The 24,237-nt window shown below is 50.7% G+C and overlaps 1 protein-coding gene and 1 pseudogene across 4 annotated transcripts in view; both read left to right on the forward strand.

Annotated features, from left to right (window-relative positions):
• The first annotated feature begins 1,670 nt into the window (after window positions 1–1,670).
• ZNF678 (zinc finger protein 678) overlaps window positions 1,671–24,237 on the forward strand; it is a 98,013-nt gene continuing 75,446 nt past the window's right edge. For 2 of the 4 annotated variants that reach the window (XM_019031354.4, XM_063708575.1), the window contains exon 1: window positions 23,129–23,336. In XM_019031354.4, the coding sequence (XP_018886899.3) occupies window positions 23,307–23,336 (30 nt within the window). In that variant the 5' untranslated portion in view covers window positions 23,129–23,306. Of the gene's footprint in view, window positions 2,195–23,127; window positions 23,337–24,237 lie in introns of those variants that run through there. The other 2 variants (XM_063708570.1, XM_031004768.3) reach the window with 2 other exon arrangements.
• Window positions 20,802–20,921, forward strand: LOC115932434 (uncharacterized; annotated as a pseudogene).

Genomic DNA, 24,237 nt, shown 5'->3' on the forward strand with positions numbered 1-24,237 from the left:
GCCTGCAGGGGCCTCACAGGGTTCCATCAGAGGCGAATCCTAGGTTCCCTGTCCTATGGCTGGCCCCTGAGACTTGCTCCACCTGCCAGCTCTTTCCACAAAGACATCAGGATGGCAAACCCAACCCAGCCCCCTCACAGAAAAAGGGGATTAATGTCAGGGCCCATGCCCATCCTGGCCTGTTCAGTAACTGTTTAATTGAGTAGTGAATAGGTTAGGCCAGAACGTGCTGCTGTGGCCCCTGGGATCACATCCCTGAAGGGAACTTGCCTGGGGCTGTGACCTAAAGTGGGAAGCCCACTTGGGGTTCAGTGAGCTGGGACTTAGTTCCCAGCTCAGTTCCCTCTACCACTCCTGGGGGACTTAGGCTTGTCTAGAGCAGGCATTGAGGATGGCATATAGCAGACATGCTGAGCTGTCAGGTGGGTGCCAAGGGGTGAGCATGAGGCATCCCGAGGGTTGGAACCATCAGAAGGCCCTGAGGTCAGCCCAGAACCAGCCCAGCCTCTGTACCTGGAGCTGCAGGTGCACAGGCTGTACCTGGAGCTGCAGGGTGGGCGCTGTGCGATGGGCTGGTCAGAGTGGAGTGAGAAGCCAGTCAGGGAGGGGCTTTCATTGCCCTTTATCCTGTGGTGCAAATCAAGTCCCCAAGGCCACAAGCCAGGCGGGGCAGAAACAATGGGCTAAAGCATCGCCTTCTCTCCTCTTTGGCTCACATAGGCCCCTGACTTTCCTGGGCTTGCCTGAAAGTGAGAGAAAATCCCTCTTCTTGTGAGGATGAACAGAGAAGTCACCAGTCAAGTTTGGTGAGAGGGGGCCCAGGCACCCCCAGAGTCTTTGCAGGGCAGCACCCACTACTTGCTGGCTGGACCAGGAGGCCAGGCTGGGACATTCCGGGAACTGAGGTCACCAGTTCCTACTATGCCTCGAATCTGTCCCCACCATGCAACCTCGGGCCAGCTCAGGCTCTGCCACCAGCTCCCCACATCGTCGTCCCTCAAGAGCCCTAGAGTGGGTCCCCCCTGCTTGGTGTCTCTGGTCCCTGCTCTCCATTCTGAGGCCTGACAAGCACCCAACCTCCAAAGCTGTGTTTTCCTGGGGGAGCGGGTGTTGGGACCACTGGCATAGAACTCGCAGCTTAGCTACATGTTTGTTTCAGACTTGGTTAATCAATGCAGCAGTAAACCCGCTGCTTCTGGGGTACAGTCTCCTACATTTCACGGGTCAGGTAGACAGACTGCGTCCCCTTCACCCCCAGGTGTGCGAAAACACAGTTGACTCCACCTGCAATTCGGTCCTGCCCTCTTCCACCTGAAGAAGACCTGCTCACACCCCAGGGGTCAGCTCCGCGGCTTCTTCTTGGTGAAGCCTCCCTGACATCGCCTCTGGCACTGATACCACCCTCTGAGCCCCAGCACGGTCCCAGCAAAAGCCGCACGCTGTGCAACAGAGGCCTGCGCTCGACCTCGCTGTGCACACAGCAGGGGCTGCCCTTGGTCCCACCGTCTCCCCTAACGCCCCTGCCTCCCAGTCCCACGGCCCCCAAGAGGAGCCAGTACCCTAGCCCAGGGAGCCGGGTTGGGCGCGGCCTGGGGACCGGGCGTGGGAAGCTGGCCCACAGGGTCGCCCCTAGCAAGGAACCACCAGAGCGCGCATGCGGGAGCCGAGGCCGCAGCACTGGGTGGGCAGCTAGCTCGCCGAAGACCCACGCAGCGGGCCAGGCGCCAGCGGCCGCTAGGTCTGGGCGCGGGGCCGGGCCGGTGAGAGAAGGGTCCGGGGCACCCAGTGGGCTCGGATCTCGAGCGGTCCCCGTGACGGCCCCGCGACTGCGCGACTTCCCGCTCTAGAGAGTTTATGGACCCTGTCCCAGGAGGGCTCCGCAGCCGCCAGGGAGGTACCGGAGGGACCGCGGCGCTGGGAGAAGGTGGCGCCAGGCGGCCCTGGAGCCCTGGGCGACGCGGCCGGGCCGGCCAGAGGGCGGAGAAGTCCAAAGCAGGAGCCCGGACAGCCGCTTCCGCCCCTGCGCCGCCCTCCCGGCCCAGGTGACCGGTCGCCCTCCCTGGGGAGCAGCGCCCTCCTCCGCCTGGGCCGGAGCCGGGCGTGGGGGTCGCAGGCTGGTGCCACAGACTGAGGACACCGCGGCGTCTGCCCCGGGGAGCACGCCAAATGCCGGACGGAGCGGCTGTTGCAGATGGTGAGGCCGCAGCCCCGCTTGAGGGTAGGGTCGGGCGGGGTGTCGGGGTCCTGGCAGAGGCCGCGGCAAGGGCAGGAGCGGGTGCGCTGGCCGCTGCACATGCGCCGCCCGGCTCCGGGACCCTGCCCCCTGGTGGCAGCCAGCGGGAGGTGGCGTCCCTGTCCCCAGCCAGGCCGCAGCGCGAAGCTGCTTCCCCGCGGGGGGAGCGGAAGTGGCCCACCTGCCCGAGTGACTTACTAGTTAAAAAGCTGGGGTTGGAGCTGCCACGGGGGGAGGTGTGGAGGCCTGGGGGGCTCCGCCTAGACTTTCTGGGTGTCCTCCTGGGACCTCAGGTTCCTCACCTGTCCCAGAGGACTGATGGGCTGCTATGGCAGGGTTGTTTGGAGGATTAGGCCAAATAGTCCCAGTAAAGCCCCATTAGCCTCCCTGGCCTCTGGATTTTTTTTTTTTTTTCTGGCTTGGGTAACTGCGGAATGTGGCCAGGTGCTGAAGCGGGAAGGCTGGACTCTCCCTAGGCGTCGGGGTTCCTTCCTGGCGCCCCCTCTTCTTAGGCTCTTTTCAAGCACATACCCGGCAACGTGTGCTCTACCCAAGAGCGCTTCACATATCTTCCTGTGGGCTTAAAACCAGAACGCTTTGTTCCCTGACCCCGGCTCTCATATCACCCCAAAGCCAAGTCTTTTGGCGGAGCTGGCTTCAGATTCGAGTCTCAGTTTAATGCTTGTTCTCTAAGGTCTGCCCAGGGCTCTTATCATGGGGCGTTGTTCCACTCCACCCCACCCTGTGCCTCCCCCAATGCGCTGGGGGCCTCAACTGCAGGGACTTGGAACTGGGAGCCCTCCCTGACAGGCTGGCCTGGCCATGGACTGGTGGACCTCAGTCCCAGGGCGAGATACCCCGGGCAAGGACTCTCATCCCGGCTTTTGTACACTCCAGCCATTTAACCTGGTGTGGTGGCCTCGCTGAGACCCCAGGTCTGTGGGGCAGGATTTCTTCCTTGTGTCATAGTGGAGGAAACTGAGGCAGAGGGCCGGTGAATGACAAAGTCAGGGAAATGCTCTGATTGTGAAATGCCCCCTAGGCCTTGCAGGTCCCTTCAAGACACAGCATCCCTCGGGTTGCTGCATCAGTGGGCTGTTGGCTTGGGCACCCCAAGCTCAGCACCATGTGGGGATGAAGCTGGGGAATGTGGGGGCAGGGATATTCGTCCCCCGTATCGGCACGGCAGGAGTTTCATTCTCTGATATGTGTGGACACCACTGCATGTGTGGGTGTGGGTGGGGCCCCCACTGTGTTGATTAAGAAAGAGCCCTTCCTGGGGCCTCTGGGGAAGTGAGGGGCACCATGTGTGCCTGGCAGCTGGTTGGGGTGTGGAGGGGCTCGTCTGGACTCTGTCCTGTTGTCACCTTTTCAGGGCCAGCTAGACCCTGAAGTCTTAGTGCCAGTCATGCCCAGTTGCATGCTGCCCTTCACTTGCCTTCCCCCCCGCCCCCGCCTGACTCCCCCAGCTCAGCCCCTGCCGGGCTTTCTCAGGCCTCTGTGGACCCTGGATGGGATCCCAGGAGATGGCAACTTCACTGCCTGCCTCTGCCTGAAGTCTGGGGTCCCTGTGCAGGGTGGGTGAACAGGTCAGGGGTCAACTTTTGGCTGAGTGCGGGGCCTTTCCCTGATCCCCACCCCACACTGCTGGAACCACTGTGCACGGCTGGTCCCGGGGCTGCACTGGGTCCCCCAGCCTACTGCTGGACCGGATTGAGGAGAATACTTGTGCACATGGCTTGACCTGTTGTTAATGCCCAGTCCAAATCAGAACTAACCAGCTGTTTCCCTGGGGTCAGGGCCCAGGCCTGAGGCTGCCATGACCAGCCCATTCTCTGCCTTCTTGGGGGCCATCAGCGGCCAGTGCTTGGTGGTCCCCAAAAGACATGATGGCTAGGACTGGAGAGCTGGGGGTTAGGTCAGGAGACCCCCTGACCATGGGGGTCCACAGGGGCTGTCCCTGAGCTGTGGGTCCCTATGGGATGCAGGCACATGTGGATGCTTTAGGAGGTGAGCATGGGTCCTTCTGGCTGGCAGGATCTTGGTGGGCACTGGACATGTGGGGCCAGGTTAGGTGGGATGGGCAGAATTGGGCCTGGCTGGGGAGTGTGACTGGTGTGGCCAGAGTCTGCAATGAGCCCCTCACATCTAGGTTGCACATTGACAGAATGACAAGTGGCGGGTCAACCATCCCAGCTGGGTCTGGGGAAGCAGGCCTACCCAGTGGGACCCCCACCCTTGTCCTGGCCCCAAGTCCAGACTGCCTGCCTGCACTGGGCATTGTCTAGCCTTAGCAGGGAAGCCTGGGTGCGATGATCAGGTGTCATGTCTCTGGGTCTCAGGCCTTGGTGGGCCCTAGGCAGATGGGCAGGCACTGGGCAGGGGGAGGGTCTGGGGGCCACCTGAGTGCATCTGCCCCTGGGTGTGTGCCCCCACCCCAGCTCCTCAGCCCTCAGGGCAAAGTGACCAGGGCTCCTCACCTGCTGTGTGGCTCCACCTCTGACCCCCTTGCCTAATGACTGACAGACTCTCCCCTGAGCCTGTGGGAACTTTATGTGGGTCATTTGTGAGTTGGGGGTCCCAACCTCCCTATAGGAAGGAGCCCACCACCAACCACCCTAGTAGGCCCACCTGGGCCTCCTCACTCCACTGGCCTTTGAGACCCAACTGGCCAGACCTGGTGTCCTATTTATATTTTGCTCTTTTTCTCAGTGTGCGTTTTCTGTAATGGTTGTTGCATGGCACTTCCAGATAAGCTGCAGGGTAGAGACTGCTCCCTGCCGCAGAGAACCCCCACACCAAATAGCCCTCACCACGATCTCCTGGGCTGGTTGTGTCTGTGCTCAGCTTGGTGTAAATGGCACCTGCAGTGTGCACCATTGAGTGGATCTGTCCACACGGCTGCCTGAGCTGGCATCTCTGTCCTTGTTGCTGAGGCCCATTCTCTTCCCCCACTCTCCACCTGAGCTGCTCTTGAAGCCAAGAGGAGGGATGGAGAGGGACCCCACCCCTCCTGGGGTAAATCTCCACCATGAGGGGGCTGGGCTTGCCCACCCTGTCATCCACTCCTCTGAGCTCCATCTCAGCCAGAGGTCAGCCAACTGCAGCCTGTCCCCACCTGCTTTTGTGCCGCCCGTGAGTTAAGAGTGGATTTTACATTTCCAAATGTTCAAACAAATCAAAACGATTATACTTCATGATGCTGTGAAATTTGAATGTTGCTGGTTCATGAATAAAGCTGTACAGGAATCCAGCCATGCCTGTTTATTTACAGGTGGCCTGGGGAAGGCTGCTGTCTGGCTACAATGGCACAGTTAAGTCCTTGGCACAGAAAATGGTTGCCAAAGCTGATAATACTGACCCCTTTAGAGAAACAGCTTCCAGCCCAGGGTTTGAGGTTGTCTGGCAGGACCCCAGACTCTGGGTTAGATCCTTCCCCACTCACAGCTGTGTTGGCCTCCACTGGTATGCCTGTAAAGAAGGGGTGCCAGGGGCCTCCCAAGGGGATGTTGAGGCCTTGTGTGTCAGGTTTCAGTGTGTGTGCTTCACAGTCACTCATCTCACCCGCTGAGGTCCCGGGCCTGAGGTGGGCCTGCCTGCAGGAACAACTGGTCCTTGGCAGTGGGAACTCTGTGGAGCTGAGCTGCCACCCACCTGGCAGAGGTCCCATGGAGCTCACTGTCGGGGTCAAGGGTAGTGCAGGGCTGGTGTCCTGGACTGCATGGGCCCCAACTACTGCAGGTGCTGACTTCCTCCCATGAAGAAATCAGAGCCAACAGCTGCAGCAGCTCACCCAGTGCATGCTGTGCCCCTTCCGTGTTCATGTGACAGAGGGTGCCTGCTGGATCTGCACCAGTCTGTGGGTAGGGGGCCTTGGTGGCTATGTTCACTGAGTGGCTACCTGGCCCAGGAGTGGCCAAAGGGTCTCAGGAGGTATGGCCACAGCATCCTCTCCGTGAGGGTCTGTCTGATGATTGGTAGAGAGGAGGGCACCCCCAGGAGGTGAGGGGCTCCAACCCCATCAGTGAGGGACAGCTGGGGTCCTCCTGGGGAAAGTCAAAGGCTGAGCCCCAGGACAGAAGGACGCTGCCCTCAGCTGAGTAGCAGCAGGCACTTGGACGTGGGCCATCATGGGGCCGCAGCGCACACACCCTGTCTCCTGCATTGCACCTCGAGAGGTGAGGAAGTTGGGATGCCAAGGCTGAAGACACAGATGAGACCAGACTCCAGGCACTTGGGGCTGGTCTGGGGTAATGCCTGCTTCCCACTCACTAAGCCTTGCCCTCCACAGGCAAATGAGGGACCAAGGACTTGGGGACAACCTCCCTAGGGTCACACTGACAGTCAGGGTTCCCTTAGGGTGCAGGAGGGGCTGGGCCACTGACATGGCTCTGGATGCCTGGCCCATGGAGCTCACTGTCTGAGTGAGCTGGCTCTGGGGTTCAGGCTGGGGGTGGGAAGGGAGCACCCACACTGCAGATGGGAAGACTGAGACACAGGGCTCTAGGGGTTCCAGGGTTGGAAGGAGGCCAGGGCTGGCCTGCGAGGACTTTGGTGTTGGCTCTTGGTGAGGTAGGCCATCACAGGTGTGAGTGCAACAGGTCACAGGGGCTCAGGAGGCTGCCTGCTGGACCAAGGCCTTATGGGCAGCAGAAGGCAACTGTCACATCCCAGTGGAAGGGGAGGTTGGTGATGGGGGTGGCAAAGGGAGAGCCCACAGTGTTTTTCTGACAGATGGGCTGTGGGTGTGAGAGAGCAGTCAGGGGGACAATGCCTGGGTGATTTGGCCTGGAACAGTGGCAGGGGGACTTTGCCCAGCTGTGGAGGGGTTTGGCTGGGAGGTGCGGCTTCTGGTTCTGGAAATGCTGAGAGATGTGCAAATGTTGTTGAGGGTCATCAAGGGACAGATGTGTGGAGACAGTTACAATTTGGGGACAGATGGTGTGTTGGCTGAGCCCCTGGGCCCTCTGGCATGGAGGACACAAGGAGGTGAGGAGAAACCAGCCAGGGGACAGGGCTCAGGGAAAACCAAGCGAGCTGATCCCAAGAGTTGATCGAATCTGGGATGGGATGAACATTTTCCAGCTTCCTATTCAGCCCCTGCCCCTCGTCTCCCCTGCACCCACCTGGTTCCCTTGCCCTGAGTCCCTGCTTGTCCTGAGTCACTTCGTGTCCCTGCTTACCTGGCTGTCCTAGGCAGGCGTTTGATGTTTCCACCCCACGTGGGCTGGGGCTGTGAGGGTCACTGGAGGCCACCTTTCAGAAGGCACCATCTGGCAGTGGGCAGATGTGGCCTCCCAGTCCTGTGAAATAGCCCCCACCACAGCCTGCTGGGCTCTCTCCACTACCCACCCCAAGAGGCCTAGGAGGGCCACTCACAGCTCTGGGAGGTGCCTCTTTTCAGCTTCTGTTCACAGTTTCCACCTGGACCTAAGCTTCCTCCTCCAAGAGACGGGTGTGTCTCTGTGGATGGATGGCCAGGAGGTCACTTTGAGAGGGCACTGCCTCCCTCCTGGGAGCCCTGCCTCAGAAAGGCAGGCCAAATCTCAGGTCCTGGGAAAGAAAACAGTTGGGCTGTGAGGAAGTGGGTGATAACAGCTCTGGACATCAGAAGGAGGAGGTGGCAGGGCCTCAGGCACCATTCTCTCTGTCAGGCCACAGACCTCTGCAGAGGGTGGTGTAGGGTCTCAGATTCTAGTGAACTACAGCCACCTGGCTGCACATCATCTTTCCTGGCTCATCATTTTTTATTGTTGAAAAGTGGACATATTGAATACTATACTGTAGTAAATCTGGATAGCAAATTCTCCTCCCTCCCTAGGCTTTGTGGCTGTTTCTTGTGCGTTACAGTTGCTTATTTAGTGACCATTTCAGTTTATTTTTAAAGCTGTATTATTTGTCATAAGTGCTCACTGATTACGTTTCATTAGTTGTTGGCTCTTGATTTGAGAGAGGATTTTTTACATGTCTAGAGAATACACATTTTCTATCTTTGCAATTGTACTCTGCCTCTGTAACAAACCATGCCTTTAACACAGCCATGCAGTTTACAACTCGACTTTTGTCTTCACTTCCTGTTACTCAGAGAATAAATTTCAAGAATACATGAGATCTTAACCTTTCCCAAAACTTTTGTTGGGGCATGAGCGTAGCATTCTAGATTTTTAGAAATACATGGAAGCTTTTCAAAATGCTTCCTTATTTTCCAAATTATCACATCATACTGACTTTCTTTTCAGGCTTTTTAGTGTGTCTATTGTTTTGACATGTTTTGCTTCATAAGGCAGCAAGATTGCTCTTTTTCCCTAGGCAGGGATAATTATTCAAGCCAGAGTGGCCCAGCCCTTTGATTCCAGTTGATGGTCCCTAGGACAGCCTTAATCTTATACAGTAAAGAAAGGAAAATGAAGGTCACCTCTCAAAAGTAGCTGAAGCTGAATTTTGTAAAATTCAGACTCTATACATGGAATCTTTTCCCTATACATGGAATCTTTTCCATATGTTCTTTTTAATGTTCACACTCAGCTACATTGTTCTTTGATATCTTTCTTCCTCTTCATTGTGTTGATTTCCAGCAGTAAAATTGTCAAATCAGAGTTGTCCTGTCATGTCACATGCATTTCTACGTCGATTTTAACATAATCACGTGTTCAGCTTATCTGGGACTGCATATATGAGACACTATACATACGCCCCATGGCAGTGACAGATTCCATTATTTCACTTTTCATAAAGTGTCAAGTTGGGTCTTCTATCCTGTAATTTTCCTCTAACTATTTAACCATGCCTAAGAAAATGTCTATGTGACCTGTAATGAAAACATAAATAGCCACCAGCATAAACAGTCACCAATAGAATAAGTAAGTCTGGGGCAAAAAAGTGCTTCTAACAGAGCAACTCCAACTACGTCTACAGGATCTTTGAGAATTTTTTTTCTATTTCTAACATTTTTGTTTAATGTATACTTTCTCAGTTTGCCTGATTTCTCCACAAAATTAATTTATATATTCACTTATTAGCCATCTAAGGTTCATAAATATGTATTACTTTAATTCATTTTTTTCTACTTAATTGGCACTAAATTTACCCAATGATACTAATGTTTCTAGCTGTGCTAGCTTTGGCACTTGCAATAGTTTTGCTGCATTGACCATGCATATTCAGCTCGGATGTCCACGAGCCCATGTTTAACATAACAGATCTAGACAGAAGACGATTAACTGGCCATCTCCTTGTCATGGATGCAGGCTCTGTCTCCTTTCTCATCTTCTACTACTCTACAGTCTTAAATCACATTTTCAAGTAAAACATAATAGAAAAAATTTGTGTCTTTTTTATCAAGCAAGTAATTCAAATTCTAGGTCCTAGTCTCAAGTCTCTCTCAGAGTGACTCCTGTTCTGTTATTGCTTTTGTCAGACTTCTGTACCTTCCTCTAGGCCCATCTATAAACTTTCTTGTAAAATTCAGTTGTAGCAACAGTGTAAACAAAGTCACCAGGAAGTCTGAACTGGGAAGAGCCCATTGCAGCTTAGCAAGGCCTCTGTGGCCAGACTATCTCTCTAGATTCCTCCTCTCTGGGCAGGGCATCTCTGCGAAAAAGGCAGCAGCCCATCAGGGACTTATAGATAAAACCCCCATCTCCCTGGGACAGAGCACCTGGGGGAAGGGGTGGCTACAGGCACAGCTTCAGCAGACTTAAACGTCCCTGCCTGATGGCTCTGAAGAGAGCAGCGGACCTCCCAGCACAGCGTTCAAGCTCTGCTAAGGATCAAACTGCCTTCTTAAGTGGGTCCCTGATACCAGTGTATCCTGATTGGGAGACACCTCCCAGTAGGAGCCGACAGACACCTCATATGGCAGAGATCTAGCTAGTATCTGGCAGGTGCTCCTCTGGGACGAAGCTTCCAGAGGAAAGAACAGGCAGCAATCTTTGCTGTTCTGCAGCCTCCTTTACCCAGGCAAACAGGGCCTGGAGTGGACCTCTAGCAAATTCCAGCATACCAGCAACAGAGGGCACTGACTATTAGAAGGAAAACTAACAAACAGAAAGGAGAGCATGTCCACTCAGAGACCACATCCGAAGGTCACCAACATCAAAGACCAAAGGTAGATAAATCCATGAAGATGGGGAGAAACCAGGGCAAAAAGGCTGAAAATTCCAAAAACCAGAACACCCCTTCTCATCCGAAGGATCAAAACTCCTCATCAGCAAGGGAACAAAACTGGACTGAGAATGAGTTTGACAAATTGACAGAAGTAGGCTTCAGAAGTTGGGTAATAACAAACTCCTTCGAGCTAAAGGAGCATGTTCTAACGCAATGCAAGGAAGCTAAGAACCTTGAAAAAAGATTAGACGAATTGCTAACTAGAATAACCAGTTTGGAGAAGAATATAAATGACCTGATGGAGCTGAAAAACACAGCAAGAGAACTTCGTGAAGCATACACAAGTATCAATAGCCAAATCGATTAAGCAGAAGAAAGGATATCAGAGATTGAAGATCAACTTAATGAAATAAAGCAAGAAGACAAGATTAGAGAAAAAAGAATGAAAAGGAATGAGCAGAGCCTCCAAAAAATATGGGACAGTGTGAAAAGACCAAATCTACATTTGATTGGTGTACCTGAAAGTGACAGGGAGAATGGAACCAAGTTGGAAAACACTCTTCAGGATATTATCCAGGAAAACTTCCCCAACCTAGCAAGACAGGGTAACATTCAAATTCAGGAAATACAGAGAACAACACAAAGATACCCCTCAAGAAGAACAACCCCAAGACACATAATTATCGGATTCACCAAGGTTGAAATGAAGGGGAAAATGTTAAGGGCAGCCAGAGAGAAAGGTTGGGTTAACTCACAAAGGGAAGCCCATCAGACTAACAGCAGATCTCTCGGCAGAAACCCTACAAACCAGAAGAAAGTGGGGGCCAATATTCAGCATTCTTAAGGAAAAGAATTTTCAACCCAGAATTTTTCTTTCTTTTTTTTAATTATTATACTTTAAGTTGTAGGGTACATGTGCACAACATGCAGGTTTGTGACATATGTATACATGTGCCGTGTTGGTTTGCTGCACCCATTAACTCATCATTTACATTAAGTATTTCTCCTAATGCTATCCCTCCCCCATCCCCCACCCCACAACAGGCCCCTTCAACCCAGAATTTCATACCCAGCCAAACTAAGTTTCATAATCAAAGGAGAAATAACATCCTTTACAGACAAGCAAATGCTGAGAGATTTTGTCACCACCAGGCCTGCCTTACAAGAGCTCCTGAAGGAAGCACTAAACATGGAAAGGAACAAACGGTACCAGCCGCTGCAAAAACATACCAAATTGTAAAGATCATCATCACTAAGAAGAAACTGCATCAACTAATAGGCAAAATAACCAGCTAGTGTCAAAATGACAGGATCAAATTCACACATAAGAATATTAACCTTAAATATAAATGGCCTAAATTCCCCAATTAAAAGACACAGACTGGCAGGAGGCTCAAAATAAAGGGATAGAGGAATACTTACCAAGAAAATGGAAAGCAAAAAAAATTAAAAAATAAAAAAATAAAAAAAAGTAGGAGTTGCAATTTTAATCTGTGATAAAACAGACTTTAAACCAACAAAGATCAAAAGAGACAAGGCCATCACATAATGGTAAAGGTATCAATGCACCAAGAAGAGCTAACTATCCTGAATATATATGCACCCACTATAGGAGGATTCAGATTAATAAAATAAGTTCTTAGAGACCTAAGAAGAGACTTAGACTCCCACACAATAATAGTGGGAGACTTTAACACCCCACTGTCAATATTACACAGATCAATGAGACAGAAAATTAACAAGGATATTCAGGACTTGAACTCAGCTCTGAACCAAGTGGACCTAATAGACATCTACAGAACTCTCCACCCCAAATCAACAGAATAAACATTCTTCTCAGCACCTCATTGCACTTATTCTAAAATTGACCACATGAAGTAAAACACTCCTCAGGAAATACAAAAGGACAGAAATCATAACCAACAGTCTCTCAGACCACAGTGCAATCAAATTAGAACTCAGGATTAAGAAACTCACTCAAAACCACCCAACTATCTGGAAACTGAACAACCTGCTCCTGAATGACTACTGGGTAAATAATGAAACAAAGACAGAAATAAAGATGCTCTTTGAAACCAATGAGAATAAAGACACAACATATCAGAATCTCTGGAACACATTTAAAGCAGTGTGTAGAGAGAAATGTATAGCACTAAATGCTTACAAGAGAAAGCAGGAAAGATCTAAAATCGATATCCTAACATCAAAATTCAAAGAACTAAAAAAGCAGAGCAAAAAAATTCAAAAGCCAGCAGAAGACAAGAAATAACTAAGATCAGAGCAGAACTGAGGGAGATAGAGACACAAAAAAACCTCAAAAAATCAATGAATCCAGGAGCTGATTTTTTAAAAAAGATCAACAAAATAGATAGACCACCAGCCAGACTAATAAAGAAGAAAACACTGAAGAATCAAATAGTTGCAACAAAAAATGATAAAGGGGATATCACCACTGATCCTACAGAAATACAAGCTACCATCAGAGAATACTATAAACACCTCTATGCAAATAAACTAGAAAATCTAGAAGAAATGGGTAAATTCCTGGACACATACACCCTCCCAACTCTAAACCAGGAAGAAGTTGAATCCCTGAATAGACCAATAACAAGTTCTGAAATTGAGGCAGTAATTAATAGCCTACCAAATAAAAAAAGTCCAGGAGCAGATGGATTCACAGCCAAATTCTACCAGAGGTACAAAGAGGAGCTGGTACCATTCCTTCTGAAATTATTCCAAACAACAGAAAAATAGGGAATCCTCTCTAAATCATTTTATGAGGCCAGCATCATTCTGACACCAAAACCTGGCTGAGATACAACAAAAAAAGAAAATTTCAGGCCAATATCCCTGATGACTATCAGTGGGAAAACCCTCAGTAAAATATTGGCAATCTGAATCCAGCAGCACATCAAAAAGCTTATCCACCACGATCAAGTTGGCTTCATACCTGGGATGCAAGACTGGTTCAATATACACAAATCAACAAATATAATCCATCATATAAACAGAACCAATGACAAAAACTACATAATTATCTCAATAGATGCAGAAAAGGCCTTCCACAAAGTTCAACACCCCTTCATGCTAAAAACTCTCAATAAACTAGGTATTGATTGAACGTATCTCAAAATAATAAGAGCTATTTATGACAAACCCACAGCCAATATCATACTGAATGAGCAAAAACTGGAAGCATTCCCTTTGAAAACCAGCACAAGACAAAGATGCTGTCTCTTACCACTCCTGTTCCACATAGTATTGGAAGTTCTGGCCAGGGCAATCAGGCAAGAGAAAGAAATAAAGGGTATTCAAATAGGAAAAGAGGAAGTCAAATTGTCTCTGTTTGCAGATGACATGACTGTATATTTAGAAAACCCCACCATCTCAGCCTAAAATCTCGTTAAGCTGATGAGCAACTTCAGCAAAGTCTCAGGATACAAAATCAATGTGCAAAAATCCCAAGCATTCCTATACATCATTAACAGACAAACAGAGAGCCAAATCACAAGTGGACTTCCCATTGCAATTGCTACAAAGAGAATAAAATACCTAGGAATACAACTTACAAGGGATGTGAAGGACCTATTCAAGGAGAACTACAAACCACTGCTCAAGGAAATAAGAGAGGACACAAGCAAATGGAGAAACATTCCATGCTCATGGATAGGAAGAATCAATATCATGAAAATGGCCATACTGCCCAAAGTAATTTAAAGATTCAATGCTATCCCCATCAAGCTACCATTGACTTTCTTCACAGAATTGGAAAACACTACTTTAGGCTTCATATGGAACCAAAAAAGAGCCTGCATAGCCAAGACAATACCAAGCAAAAAGAACAAAGCTGGAAGCATCATGCTACCTGACTTCAAACTATACTACAAGGCTACAGTAACCAAAACAGCATGGAACTGGCACTAAAACAAATATATAGACCAATGGAACAGAACAGAGGCCTCAGAAATAACGCCGCATATCTACAACCATATAATCTTTGACAAACCTGACACAAACAAGCAATGGGGAAAGGATTGTCTATTTAATAAATGGTGTTGGGAAAACTGACTAGCTATATGCAGAAAACTGAAACTGGACTCCTTCCTTACACCTTATACAAAACTTAACTCAAGATGGAATAAGACTTAATCATAAGACCTAAAATGATAAAAACCCTAGAAGAAAACCCAGGCAATACCATTCAGGACATAGGCATGGGCAAATACTTCATGTCTAAAACACCAAAAGCAATAGCAACAAAAGCCAAAATAGACAAATGGGATCTAATTAAACTAAAGAGCTTCTGCACAGCAAAAGAAACCATCGTCAGAGTGAACAGGCAACCTACAGAATGGGAGAAAATTTTTGCAACCTACTCATCTGACAAAGGGCTAATATCCAGAATCTACAATGAACTCAAACAAATTTACAAGAAAAAAACAAATAACCCCATCAAAAAGTGGGCGAAGGATATGAACAGACACTTCTCAAAAGAAGACATTTGTGCAGCCAAAAAACGCATGAAAAAATGCTCATCATCACTGGCCATCAGAGAAATGCAAATCAAAACCACAATGAGATACCATCTCACACCAGTTAGAATGGCGATCATTAAAAAGTCAGGAAACAACAGGTGCTGGAGAGGCTGTGGAGAAATAGGAGCACTTTTACACTGTTGGTGGGACTGTAAACTAGTTCAACCATTGTGGAAGTCGGTGTGGCGATTCCTCAGGGATCTAGAACTAGAAATACCATTTGACCCAGCCATCCCATTACTGAGTATATACCCAAAGGATTATAAATCATGCTGCTATAAAGACACATGCACACGTATGTTTATTGTGGCACTATTCACAATAGCAAAGACTTGGAACCAAGCCAAATATCCAACAATGATAGACTGGATTAAGAAAATGTGGCACATATACACCATGGAATACTATGCAGCCATGAAAAATGATGAGTTCATGTCCTTTGTAGGGACGTGGATGAAGCTGGAAACCATCATTCTCAGCAAACTGTCCCAAGGACAAAAAAAACAAACACTGCATTTTCTCACTCATAGTGGGAATTGAACAATGAGAACACATGGACACAGGAAGGGGAACATCACACACCAGGGACTGTTGTGGGGTGAGGGGAGGGATAGCATTAGGAGATATACCTAATGCTAAATGACAAGTTAATGGGTGCAGCACACCAACATGGCGCATGTATACATATGTAACAAACCTGCACGTTGTGCACATGTACCCTAAAACTTAAAGTATAATAATAATAATAAAAGAAAGATACTATAGAAATGACTACAAATACATATGCATATCAAGAATAATGCCACTTTGTTCCCCTGGGACCACAGAAAAAGATTGTAGATATTGTATATCATGGCACCCTAGCACACAACAGAGGCCAATTATGCTTACTAAAATGCCTTACTAAATTATGCTTACTAAAATTATGCTTACTAAATGGTAAAACCAGATTGTGAAACAAAAACCTGTACCCCTATAAACTTTACCATTCTAAAGCCAGGCTTACCCATGTGGACTTCAGGTTACCCCATAAGAAAGTACCCAGCAACCTACCTATATGTTATCATATACCCTACCTGTATGTTATCAAAAAAGGAACCCAGACCCGTCCGGCCCAGCAACAATTCCAGGTCTTTAAGTGATTCTATAAGCATGTAGACCAGAAGTTACCAGGGCCTCCTCCTTTAGCTGAGAAACTATTTGCTCAGCTGGCTGAAAACACTGCCAGCAGCCTAGGCGTTTCCTCATGTTATGTTTGTGGAGGAACTAACATAGGAGACCAATGGCCTTAGAAAGCAAAAGAGTTAATGCCACAAGATAACTTTGACTGACTCTTCCCCCGAACCGATGCCCACAGGTTCAAGCGTCTGGCTCTTAAAAACTTATTTCATCAGGGGATACTGTGTTGCTCGCTGAGGAAAAGCTTTTACAGACCCAGTAGGAGAATTAATATGTTTAGTGCTGCAATATTATAGTGAAACACTAAGAAAAACTTTCTTGCGAGGTAAAAATAGTTCCAAATCACCTCATCCAAATCCATTCTCCCGTTTCTCTTCTCTAAATCACACCTGGTATCAGCTTGCTGCCTGGTATCAGCTTGAAGCTCCAAATACCTGGCAGGCACCCTCTGGTCTCTATTGGATTTGTGGGCCATAGGCCTACCAACAGTTACCAGCCAAATGGACAGGGGCTTGTGTACTCAGAACAATTAGGCCATCTTTCTTTTTGCTTCCACTGCAACACGAGGAAACCTTAGGGTATCCTGTCTATGATGAAATTAAAGGAAGAAACGAAAGAAATGTAGACATAAAAAAGACATAAAACAGGATATTAGAAAGACACAGATTGGCCACCTGAAAGAATAATTCAATACTGTGGGCCAGCTACCTGGGCACAAGATAGGTCATGGGGGTACCGCACCCCAATTTACATGCTTAACTGCATCATAAGTTTGCAAGCAGTCCTTGAAATTATCACTAATGAAACAGCAAATGCATTAGACTTATTGGCCCAGCAGACCACAAAAGTTAGAAACTCCATTTATCAAAATAGACTGGCTTTAGACTATCTCCTAGCCCAGGAAGGAGGAGTATGTGCAAAGTTTAATCTAACTAATTGCTGCCTAGAAATCGATGACAATAGAAAAGCTATTATCCAAATAACTGCAAGAATGAGAAAATTAGCCCATGTTCCAGTCCAGACCTGGAAAGGGTGGACTCCTGATTCCATCGTTGGAGGCTGGTTCACCTCTTTTGGTAGACTCAAAACCTTAATAGGAGTAGTTCCAGCCATACTAGGAGGTTGCTTGATACTTCCTTGCCTTTTACCCCTCCTTGTTAAGAGCATTAAATCAACTATAGAGGCAACTGTAGCTAGGCAGACTACCACTCAGCTAATGGCTCTGCGTAAATATCAGCCTGTGCCTAAAAAAGAAAAACTGTTCTTTCAAAAAGAATCAAGTAATAGTGATGCTTTCTATTAAAATCTTGTTTATAAAAGCATCAAATGGGAAAACTGAGGCAAAAATTTGAAAATAATGACAATAAGTATAGCATTCATTCACTCCAAGAAAAGTAACAGACAAGGCTATAAGAAGGTTGTAGTGACCCAGTCTGAGAAGTAAAAGCCAAGGCCCAGAATGTGACAAGGCAAAGGTTAAAAAAAAAAAAAGAACAAGTTTTCCTCTGCCTAGCAAGCTCACTTCAAAGACAGTTATAAGATAATGCTGTCCCTGAAGTCAAAACCAACGGAATAGGCTCCAGACACCCCTCCTCTGGAGCAAGCGTGAAGGAAAAAAAAAAAAAAAAGGACAAATGTCTGTATTTAGACAGTTCTTGTTTTTTCTTTCGAAGCAGCTACAAAGCCACAAGTTATATGAAGTCATCAGTTATGCTATAGATTACGTGACCTGTCAGTATATGATTTACTGCCTTTGTTTTGCTCTTGTATGCTAGCCTTTATAAACCAAACTCTTGTTTTTGTTCAACCCTCATTTTTTTGAGTGGGAATCCACTGAGTCAGTGTGTACCTTAATATAAACATCCTCCTGTTTTCCCATATAGGTCTCTCTCGTCCTCAGTTTCCCACAACAGAAATACCGGGTGCTGAAGGCTTTTTGGCTTCCTGCTCCCTCCCTGTTTACCCCTTTCATCGCCCTGCTTCCCAACCGCCCCGACTCTGCTCCCCATTTTCTGCACGCCTGCGCCCCCGCTGCAGCCCGGGACCTCCTCGTGGGGGGTCCACAATTGTAGCACCACCAGGTAGCGGCATCCCACCTCTTCCACCTCGCCGCCGCCACAGCACCAGGAGCCGGGCTTGCTGTGCGGGGAGCGGCGGGCCAGGGCCTGACCTCAAAGACGCAGGGGCGGGTTCCCTGCAGTCCTGAGAGGTTTCCGCTCCCGGAACCCTCAGGCAATTCAGTTCACTCATCCGGCGCCGCCTCCACCGTCCAAGCTGCGGGAAGGGGCGGGCAGGGGCAGCGGGCTGCTTTCCCGGGGGGAAGGACATTACCTTCGCCAGTCACCAGGAAAACCGTAACTGTACACCCGGAATCCCATTGCCAACAACTTCATGTAAACTCCAGTCCCAAGGACACAAGAGAGACCCAGGCCTCAGGCCCCATGGGCACTCTCGGCGTCAGGGCTCTCGTCAGACAGACTGGGGCAGTCTACAAATCTCGGGGCCCACCGCAACAAGTGGACAGGAAGGAGCAAATTAAGGGAAAACCCTACGAAACGCACCTCCAACGCAACCAACCAATCCAAGAAAAAACACGCTTCAGGGCTCCATTGGCCCACCCTCGTGGGCGGCCCTGCCGCCCTGTTCTGGCTCAGCTCAAGCACCCTCCACCCGACCCCAGCCTGCTCAAAGGGGCCCTGTGTACTGGAGCAGAACGCTTCCTCTCCAGGGCTCTATGGCTCTCGCTTTCTAGGTCCCTCACCCTCTCTCTTTCTCTTCTTCCCCCTTTACCTCGCGCTCTTTCTGTCACCTTTTCTCTCTCTCTCTCTCTCACCCTTCTGTCTCCACCCTCACCGTGCCTCTCTCTCTACTGCTGTCTCTCTCTTCCTCCGTTTCTATCTCTCCGTCTCTCATTCTTTGCTCTCCTTCAAGCTGTCTCTGTATGTGTCTTTGTCTGTGTGTCTGTGTGTGTGTTTGCCCACGCGCGTGCACCCTTTATGGGGAGGTGCGGTGGTTTAGCTCGTGGTGGTCATTAGTTGTGCCTGGGTGGGCCTCACCCCCTGTCCCCCGGGATCAGACTGCCGGCTTTGGTGCCAGCGCGGGGCAAACAGTGCCCCTCCGCCGGACCCCTTGTTGCCCACAGGCAGGGTCCTCCTCGGATAAGGCAACGGTGGTGAAGGCTTTGTGAGAAAGAGGGCCCGCGGGGCTGGGTCGGCTTATCGCCCTTGGGCAGCCCAGGCGGCTCTGATTGGGTGGGGCAAGAGGGGGCCTTGCAGGACGGGCAGCGAGGGATCCAAAACAATCCCTCAGCGCTAAGGCGGACGACCGGAGGGGATCCCAGGACCCAGGACCGTGGGCCGTGGGCCCTGGGCCCTGATGTCTCGGAGCACACCGCGTCCTGAGCGGGCCCGATGTGGTCTCGGGAGCTTGGGAGCCGGGGGAAGGCCTGGAGCTTCAGCGGAAGGGAGGCTGCCTGGAGAGCCTAAAGCCTGTTCTGGCCCAGCCCAAGCACCCTCCACCTACCCAGGCCTGCTCAAAGGGGCCCTATCTACCAGAGCAGAGCGCTCCCTCTCCAAAGCTCTATTGCTCTCGCTCTCTAGGTCCCTCACCCTCTCTTTCTCTTCTTCCCCTCCACCTCGCGCTTTTTTTGTCGCCTTTTCTCTCTCTCTCTTTCTCTCTCTCCTCCCTCACCCTGTCTCTCTCTCTATGGCTTGGAGAGCGCTTTCTCTCCAGGGCTCTATCGCTTTCGCTCTCTAGTTCCCTCACCCTCTCTCTTTCTCTTTTTCCCCCTCCACCTTGCGCTCTTTCTGTCGCCTTCTCTCTCTCTTTCTCTCTTCCCTCACTATGTCTCTCTATCGCTGTCTCTCTCTCCCTCCGTTTCTATCTCTCCATCCCTCTTGCTCTTGCTCTCCTTCAAGCTGTGTGTGTGTGTGTGTGTGTGTGTGTGTGTGTGGCCGCAAGCTTGCGCCCCTGTGTGAATGGGTGGTTTTGCTCATGGTGGTCGTGAGTTGTGTCTGGGTGTGCCTCAGCCCCTCTCTCCCAGGATCAGGCTGCCGGCTTTAGTGCTAGCGCGGGGCAAAGCAGAACCCACCCGGCCCCCTTGTTCCCCACAGGCTGGGTCCTCGTCGGGACAGGGGACAGGGGTGAAGGCGTTTTGAGAAAGAGGGCCCGCAGGACTGGGTCGGCTGATCGCCCTTGGCCAGCCCTGGAGGCTCTGGGTGGGTGGGGCAAGAGGGGACCTTGCAGAGGGATCCAAAACAATCCCTCACTGCTAAGGCAGAAGACCGGAGGGGATACCAGGACCGTGGGCCCTGGGCCCTGACGTCTCGGAGCACACCCGGTCCTGAGCGGGCCCGATGTAGTGGAAGCTCGGGAGCTCGGGAGCTCGGGAGCTGGGGAAAGGCCTGGAGCTTCGGCGGAAGGGAGGCCACCTCGAGAGCCCGAAGCCTGTGCAGGAGACAGAAGCCTCTGGCGCCCACGCCCGGCAGCAGGGCGGCGCTGTGGCGGTCCCGCGCTTGGCCTGGCCACCAGCTACTGCGGGAGGCTCCGGGAGGCCAGCGGAAGGCGCAGCGCGGTGGACGGTGCTCGGGCGTAGAGGGGGAAAGCGGCCGGTAGAGGGGGAGAGCAGACCAGCCCGGCCGCCGGCGAGCAGCTCAGGGGTACTTGATCCGAGCCCCGTGGACCCGGGGTTGCAGGGATGCCTGGAGTCGGGCGCGCAAGACTGAGCGGAGCTCTTGGGGCTGCCAGGCGTCTATGGCCATACCACCCTGAACGCGTCCAATCTCGCCTGATCTCTCGAAGCTAAGTAGGGTCAGGCCTGGTTAGTACTTAACTGGGAGACCGCCTGGGAATAACGGGTGCTGTAGGCTTTTTGGTTTCCCGGTCCCTCCCTCTTTCCTCCTTTTATCGCGGTGCTTCCCAACAGCACCCTGACTCTGCTCCTCCTTTTCCGCCCGCCTGCGCCCTCGCGGTACCCTGGGACCTCCTCGTGGGGCGTCCGCCACTGCAGCACTGCCAGTTAGCAGCTTCCCAGCTCTTCCGCCTGGCAGCCACCCCATCAGTAGGCCAGCTCGCTTCCCGGGGCGGGGCGGGCCGGGGCCAACCTCGAAGGCTCAGGGGCGGGTTCCCTGCCGTCCAGGGTGTCTTCCCTCTCCCGGGACGCCCAGGGAATTTAATTCACTCATCCAGCGCCGCTGCCACCGTCCAAGCCGGGGGAAGGGGCGGGCAGGGGAAGTGGGCCCCACAAGACACCAGCCTAGACCTCCGCTCCAGAACGCATGGGCTACTTTCCCCAGGGGAGGGACATTGCCTTCTCCAGCCACCAGGAAAACCGTCCCTGTGCACTCGGAATCCCATTGCCACCAACTTCGTATAAACTCCAGTCCCGAGGACACGAGACAGACCCAGGCCTCTGCCCCGTGGGGATGCTCGGTGCCACAGCTCTCGCTAGAGGGACGGTTGCACTCTACAAATCTCGGGGCCCACCGCACCAAGAGGACAGGGAGGAGCCAACAAAGGAAAAGTCCTATGAAACGCACCACCAAAGCAGCCAATCCAACAAAAAATACGTCTCAGGGCTCTGTTGGGTCACTCCGTTAGCCCTTCCACCCTGTTCTGGTCCAGCCCAAGCACCCTCCACCCTACCCTGGCCTGCTCAAAGGGGCCCTGTCTACCGGAGCAGAACACTCCCTCTCCAGGGCTCTATGGCTCTCTAAGTCCCTCATCCTCTCTCTTCTTCTTCCCCCTCCACCTCGTGCTCTTTCTGTAGCCTTCTCTCTCTCTCTCTCTCTCTCTCAATCCTGACTCACTCTGTCTCTCTATCACTGTCTTTCTCTCCCTCCGTTTCTATGTCTCCATCCCTCTCTCTTGCTCTCCTTCAAGCTGCCTGTGTCTGTGTCTTTGTCTGTGTGTCTGTGTGTGGGTGTATGTTTGCAGGAGGGGCAGCGAGGTGTGTCTGGGTGTGCCTCAGCCCCTCTCTCCCGGGATCCAGGGTGTGTGTGTTGGGGGGAAGCTGTGGAAAGGGTGTTGAAGGAAAGTGACAATCAGCTTCCTGAAGGGCACTGACAGGCCATTATTCCTGTGGCTTGGCAAATTTTCTGTTTGAACTTATTTCTTGTTAAGGGTCCAAGTGTACTGACTATGGAGATAAGAAAAGAATAGCTCTAAGTAGCTGAAGCTCTGTGAGGTACAGAAGATTTTTCTGGCCCAGAGAGACTTGAGTATGGGATTTGAGACACATCTCCACACCCTTTCCCAGGGGCAATTGTTTAAAGGTACGTTGTTCCTAACTAGCTGTCTCATCTGGAATTTGTGATACAAAGAACAATGTATAGCCAGTCAGTGACTTATGGATTTTAATGTAAATTTTTGATGAACATTTTAGGAACTGCCTCTTTTCTTAAAACCCACTTGTAATGGTTACTAGTTGGAATGTATAATCAGGGCAACTTTAGTCTATGCTCTCTGGTAGGTATCCTAAACATATGCTTTTGAATATACTTTTGAAAATAGATTCTGACTTTTTTATTATGATGGGTTGACAGGGGACTGGCCTGGGACACCTGCCTGGGTGTAAATACCCCAACCATGCGCTGCCCTGCCCAGCAGAAGAGGCGGGTGGACAGCAGGCCCCCTTTGGTCAGAAACACATGCATTGCGTAGCTGTTCTGGACCTGGGTCCTGCTTGCAAGGACAGTTCTACAGGCGCACCGGAATGCACCTCCGCTTTCCACCCGCCAGCATTCCCAAGCGCGCCTCGGCTTCTGACTGTTCTGTGCTTTGGGAGGAAAACTCATCTTCAGGTTTTTCTCCAACAGAAGATGATGATGACGTTGTTTAGACACTCAGGAACAGAGATTACAGATTGGCTTAAGAGTGCGCTCTTTATTAAAGATGGTATGCATGGAAAGACATGGAACAATTTTGGAAGGATACAAAAAAATTGCCCATTTTGTTAATAGTCTCATTCAACCCCTTTGCTGACCTCATCTCCTGTCACTCATAACCAAAGGAGGCGGGTCCTGGAGCCCTGTCCAATCAGGGACATCGACGTGGGAACTGTCCAATCAGGAGCGCAGCTTGAGAGGCAGAGGCGGTTTCCGGGATCTGGCGCGGCCTTTGTCTTGTGCTCCAGCTGGAGCTTCGGTCCCGTATTCTCGGCTATTTATCCCCAGCTGCGGGAGGCCCTGGTGACTCTGCTGCTGCAGTGTCTGGTTTCCCTGTGACCTGCAGGTACTGGGAGTTACACAGCTAAGATGCCAGGACACCCCGAAAGCCGGAAAACGGTGAGAGTTCCCGGGAGGGCGTTCCAAGATGGCGGCCCGGCCTCCCGGCGTCAGCACTGGAGTCCGCGGCCGGGAGTCCCGGCTGGCACCGGTGGGATCTGTCACCTCTGGGTAGGGGCGGGGCCAGGCCGCCGCGGGATTCTCCTCCCATCACTGCGCCGCGGCTTCCGCCCCGGCCTCTCTGGGCGGCTATGAAGCCGCAGTCCCGCGGGTCCCCCAGACTGTGTGCTTGGTCCAGAGGGGAGGGTCATCGGGGAGAAGCCAAATCGGTGTGCGAAACATGCGTGGGAAGAGCTGTTCCATGGGGCTTATCTTAGCTGTGCAGTCCATCTTTTTCCTGTGAAAAATGGAGTCACTTTTAAAGCTTTGAAGAGTTTGTTTGAGGAAAGGGAGTTTCATGAATGGGAGAGCGCCCAGCTATGGTGTGTGGCTTGTGGGTTTATGGAGGAGGTGCTTGAAGGAAAAGCTTTTTTGTAAGGTGCATGAGGAAGCAAGCCAAATTTAATAATTGACGACAGTTACAGTCACCTTATTTGGACTGTCCAGGTGGAAATTTCCTGGTTATTTAATTACTGATTAATTGGAGTTTTGTGATTGGTTGAACCTGGATTTTGTTTCTACTTAAGGCAGTCATTAACAAGAAATGCATTTGAACTATTAATATTCTTTTTCACGTAGAAACGCAAGACACTAGAGCCACCTTAGTCTAATTGCCTGCTAATTATTTTAACACTGCACAAGAGACTGCTTTTCCCCTGCATTTTCCAAATAACATGGAAAGCAGGGTCTTAAATCCACTCCTCTGTTCTCCCAGCCTGACTCTGGCCTGCAATAAAATACTACATTTTCAGTTTCTTTCCAAAATTCATAAAAACCACCATCACCTCTTCAGTTCACAACA

The sequence above is a fragment of the Gorilla gorilla genome, chromosome 1, assembly GCF_029281585.2.
Source record: "Gorilla gorilla gorilla isolate KB3781 chromosome 1, NHGRI_mGorGor1-v2.1_pri, whole genome shotgun sequence".
NCBI lineage: Eukaryota > Metazoa > Chordata > Mammalia > Primates > Hominidae > Gorilla > Gorilla gorilla.